At 53.1% G+C, this 5,401-nt stretch overlaps 1 protein-coding gene across 7 annotated transcripts in view; it reads right to left on the reverse strand.

Moving 5' to 3' along the window:
• Positions 1-5,401, reverse strand: part of Dock9 (dedicator of cytokinesis 9) — a 203,901-nt gene that overhangs the window by 57,866 nt on the left and 140,634 nt on the right. For all 7 annotated transcript variants that reach the window (XR_008720456.1, XM_055609845.1, XM_055609844.1 and 4 more), the window contains exons 29-32: positions 4,924-5,007; positions 4,241-4,352; positions 2,370-2,548; positions 2,162-2,275 (exon numbers count right to left, since the gene is read on the reverse strand). Coding sequence is in view for 6 of the 7 variants with exons in the window: in XM_055609845.1 (XP_055465820.1) it covers positions 2,162-2,275; positions 2,370-2,548; positions 4,241-4,352; positions 4,924-5,007 (489 nt within the window). In the remaining variant the exon portion in view is untranslated. The remainder of the gene's footprint in view (positions 1-2,161; positions 2,276-2,369; positions 2,549-4,240; positions 4,353-4,923; positions 5,008-5,401) is intronic.

The following is a 5,401-nucleotide window of genomic DNA, read 5'->3' on the forward strand; positions in this document are numbered from 1 at the left end:
CAGAGAACACAGAGCAGGAGAACACAGAGAACACAGAGCAGGAGAACACAGAGAAGGCCACGATCCTAAAGTGAGGAGGCAGAGGAAGCCTGCTCCTGTGCACTCATCTCTCCTCTCTGCACCCAACAGGCCTTCCATCTCGCCCTGGCCACACTCCTACCTTCCCTCCCGCAGAGAAGGAAACCCTCCTATTTCTGACTGTGGTCAGGTTGCCCTGTCCTTCTCAGAGGCGCCAGCTATGGCCTTGGGATGCTCAGACGGGATGCTCTGCCAAGGAGAAATGATGAACTCTAAAGTTCCATCAATAGGTGGATTTTACTTTGGTGGACCCCAAAGCAAGACCTTCTGTTCATTTTCCTCAGCGCTGGGACGGGACAGGGAGGCCACGTGCTGAACTGCTCTGCTCACAGAAGCATGTGGAGCGAGCAGGCACGCGTGTGACAGGCACCCAGCTGACGCAGATCAGCAAGTGACACTGCGCCACTGCAAACAGAAGAGCGAGTGCTCCGACCTGGATCCCCTACAATTATTTAAGGGGGAGGCTGTGAGGGGGCGGGAGAGACGCTGTCCCTCTAGAGGACCTGAGTTATTCTCAGCCCCACATGATGGCTCGGGAACACCTGTGATGCTGATTCCTGAGGACCTAACACCCTCTTCTGGCTTCCACAGGTACTGCACACGTGGTGCACAGACATGTATGTGCGCAAAACACCCACACAGACAAAACAAATAAACACCTTAAACAACAAACAAACAACCCAATATACACCACAATGACAAGGTAGCCACACTGACAATAGCCAAGAACATAAGGGCAAAGGACAGTAGTGGTATCTGTCAAAGTCAACAGTAGTTGTGTGGTACAGGGCTCTAAGCATGGGCAAAGAGCTTGGGGAGGAAAGCACAGGCTTTGGTTTACAACATTTTGGTAAGTGTTAGAAACAAGAAATGGGCCGGGGGAGGCTTCGCTCTGTGAGCAAGCACAACGACCGGAGTTCGGATCCCCAACAACCACAAAGCTGGGCGGGGTGGGGTGTGCCTGTGACCCCAGCACCGGGATGGGACAAACAGGGAAACCTCTAGAGCTCAGCATGAAGCCAGTCTGTCTAGTCAGTGAGCTGTGGTTCCGTGGGAGACCCTGTCTCCCACCGCAAAAATAAGGTGGAGAGGGACTGAGGAAGATGTTGTCCTCTTTACACACCACACACATCTGTGCACACACATACACACACGCACAAGCAGACACACATGCACATACACACACATACACACTATGTGAGCACTTGCTTATCATCACATATTAATGAGGAAAAAGCCTTTTGCACGTGAATGATGACAAGAAACTGGATATTAGTGCTTTAAAAATGCTTTTATCCTGATTTTATTTGCTTTATGTGAGTGACCGTTTTGGCTGCATGCCTCGTGCCTCTTCCTGACCTCACTGACTTACAGACTAATGAAGAGGAACAGGAGCTCCCAGGGGTGGGCTCACAGAACGGGCACCATCAGGAGCTCACAGGACGGGCACTGGGCTGCAGTCAGAGGTGAGGCCGACATGAGCAATGAGGGACACAGGTTAGCACCAAGCCAGCTTTTTGTTCCATAATCCCCATTCCTTATTTTGATATACAGCCCCATGTAGCCCAGGCTAGCCTTCAACTTGCAACCCTGCCTTTGCCTGCTGAGTGCCGGAATAGCAGGCATGTGCTCCCACACCCATTTTGTTGAACAGATGGAATTAGGCTATTACTAGAGCCAGGGTGGAAAGTTTACTGTCTGATTCTGTTGTGTGATGTGGTGACGTTAGCGGGATAAGGGGAGAGACGGCAGCGGGCGCCGAGCACCCTGAAACTCCTGTGTGTCTGGGGCCTCAGCACGTGATCTCACTTGGAAATGGGATCATTCCACACGCAAATAAGACGTAAACTAAGAGCAGGTCATACTGCGTGGGCTCTACATGCGAACACCTGTGTCCTCCTTACAAGACAAAGAAAGGGCTGGGCTCACTGACTCACAACCCCGTGTGCGGACGGAGGCAAAGCGGTGAGCGGCGGCGGCGGAGCCAGCGACGCCGGAAGAGAGAGACCACCCTCCCCGCAGCCCAAGACACCCAGAGCCCGCGCCCCAAGGACACTGCAGAGGGCGGGGCAGCTGTGCTTACAGTGCCGGGGTTCCCCGGGAAGGGCGACACCTCCTTCACGTTGATGCGCTGGACGTTCTCAATGAGCAGCCCGAACAGCGGCAGGTACAGGGTGGCTATCCTGGCCTGGTGGCTCTGCAGAGAGACGCAGGGTCAGAGCCCCTGCGGGCGCGGGGGCGGGGCCGGCTCGTTCCCTGGGCCACTCCCAGCACACCCCTGGGGCGCTCACCCTGGACGCGTATCTGTCGTCGAAGGAGTGCTTTATGAGCAGGTTCTTGAGCGTGCTGACGGCGATGACACGCACCTCCCGGAGCTCCTGCAGCGCCGTGCCCACCTCTCTCAGCAGCAGCCCCACCAGGAAGTGGTTTCTGCAGAAGTCATCCGTCAAGGAGTAGTCCAGCTGCAGATCTGAGAAAGCAGACGACCTCAGAAGGGCCTGGCGCTGCCCGTGCCCAGGGGCACCGCTGTCTGTCTCCACGCACAGGCAACCAACCCTGCCTCCCTCAGGCCGTTCTGCAGGACCGCCCCACTCCCTGGCTCTATGCCCCATGCCCCATGCTCCCAGGAGCACAGAGCAGCGCCCAGGAGCTGCCCCGAACGCTGAGGAGAAGGCACTTCTGGCCAAGTTTCAGAGAACACAACAATCACAGTAAAAATGTTATAGGCAGTTCTTTTAAATGAAGTAATTGTACTAACAAAACTATAGATCGATTTAATAAAACCACACCATTAAAGAAAATTAATACATATGATTCGTTAAAGGTCAGTTATTTCTTGAGTTCAGCTATCCACTCCCTGGCTACCAATGCCTGTTCTAGCCCCAGAAAAAGTCAATACACTTTGAATGATACCTCAGTGTGTAACCTATTTATTCTGCTATCATTGAACAAGAAAGTTATTTCTATAGACTTTTCTAAAATGTCCCTCTGTGAGTAAAACCAAAGTGCGCACAGTGTGAAAGCAGCAGCGCCTCTGTGAGCTCCTTTGCAGAAGAGGGGACAGAGGCGATCCCAGTGCAAGAGGGCGAGGAGGGTGGTCACCCCAGACCGCAGAAGCCCAGGAAGGCCGACAGCACGCTGACAGGCACCACCCGGGAACAACCCTCGGGCCTGACTGTCAACGCCTTTGTGACAGGTCCTTGTGAGTCCACGGCCAGAACCCCCAGAATGTGTCGGAAGAAAGGACAGTGTCTGCTCCTCCAAAGCCATCATGCCAAGGCTTAGTGGACGGTTTCTGCAGACTGAGCATGCGGCGGGCACCCGAGGGCTCTCGGGGAGAGAGTAACTCATGGGCTCGCTGCAGAGTTCAGCCGTGACCCAGCAGAGAGGCACAGAATCTCTTCAGCAAGGCCAGCTCTCTGAGCGCATGTCTCCGCAGGCGTGGCGGGCCCACGGGACACGGCATGCAGACATGGAAAGCTCCCGTGACAGCCATGCTGAGCTCAGGCTGCCTCCACGGGCAGGGGCTATGCAAGTGAGGGGTGTGATCTGGGACACACATGGCTTTGTCTGTTCTGCTTCCTACAACAGAACGGATCTCCAGGATGTGACAGCGATGCCTTAGTTCCATGGACAGCAAACGCCCCCATTCCCCAGACACTGACCACTGAGCGCATGTGCAGCTGCCTGCACAAACGACAGCACGAAACAGCGGGGTGGTCGCTTGTGTCGCTTGCTTTTAACGGAGGAGAGGGCCAGGCAAGCCTCCACCCACACCTACCTACAGGAGTGTCACTGAACTCCTCAGCTGCTGAAAGAAAAGCTAATTTACAAGGGGGAAGCAAAACAAAACAAATGCCGTAAATAAGACACTTCTGGTATTTAAGTAAAAGAATTTTAAAATGAAAAACAGTCACGATGCTTATTTCTGATGGGCCCAGAAAGCTTCAGGCCCAACTCACATCTGTATGGCCGTCTCTAACCTTCCTCAAAAGCCAGGCTCCACATAAGATTTCATCAACAATTTTGAAAATATAAATCACACACACACACACCTCTTACCTATGAATAAAATCAAATTATGGGTTTGAATCAATACTTTTCTTATTTAACATGATATGGTGCTTGTCAGAAAAGCTGAATCTACGCCGCGACACATTACCTTGGTATCTCTGAATCCTGCCCTTTCCAAATGGCATCGGCAAGTTCAAAGGAATATAGTGTTCATGGTTGCACACCACTCGGAGAAACTCGAACTTGTATTCAAAGAGGGTCTGCAGGAAGAAATGCTTAGGTATGACCCCCTCACTGCACACTGGACCCGATTCTCACACACCCATTAGAAGTAAGGCATAGAAACGTTTAGTGCTAGCCCCTGGCCATGGAGCCAGCATGTGTTTCTTTACAGATGTTGGAGGGCTGCAGGGACTTGTGAAAGCCGAAAACACTCTTGGTGAATAATGCCTCGGCAGACTTACAGCATCTGATATTTATGCTCCTCCACGTCTTAAAAGGGCTGTAAGTGGGTTATAATTACGCAAACTCACTACAATTTACATAAAATTGTAAGCGGAAGGATGGAAAGAAAGACAGTCCGCTAGGAAGGTCATGAGGTCGTGGCTGATCTGTGGCCAACAGCACAGCCTTCGGGCTGGAAGAGAACAAAGCATCAGGCGTGCCCATTTCTTGTCAGGGCTACTTGATTCCTAATACCTCACACTTGCTCACACCAGTGAGAGCCAGTATGCCAAGAGCAGAACGGAGTTAGCGAGGATTGGAAAGGAAATCTGTAAGAGCTGAGAGAACAGCACGTTTAGGTGTGAATGGCGCCAGTAGCCGAGCTACCTTGGGGTCCCCAGGAGCGAAGCAGCTGATGTAGTTGTTGATCTGCTTGAAGACGAAGCCCCTGTCCATGAAGGTGAAGCATCTCTGGGGAAACAAGCCAAGCGCCATTAGTTCAGCTCAGTCTGTGAACCCTGGGTCAAGACTGCAGCGACTCAGCCACGTCATCCTTTGAGGTGAACGTGCGAACTACTTCAAGGGCACACAGCAGGTGATCCTGGCCACACCCTCCCGAGGTCCTACCTTGAACACAGCGACCCCCTCATTCACATCCCGGGTCCCTACCTTGAACACAGCGACCCCCCACCCCGAGGTCCTACCTTGAACACAGCGACCCCCCCCATACACACCCCGGGTCCCTACCTTGAACACAGTGACCCCCCACCCCGAGGTCCTACCTTGAACACAGCGACCCCCCATACACACCCTGGGTCCCTACCTTGAACACAGCGACCCCCCCATACACACCCCGGGTTCCTAC

This window comes from Psammomys obesus, unplaced genomic scaffold (assembly GCF_907164565.1).
Source record: "Psammomys obesus unplaced genomic scaffold, mPsaObe1.curated_primary_1811, whole genome shotgun sequence".
NCBI lineage: Eukaryota > Metazoa > Chordata > Mammalia > Rodentia > Muridae > Psammomys > Psammomys obesus.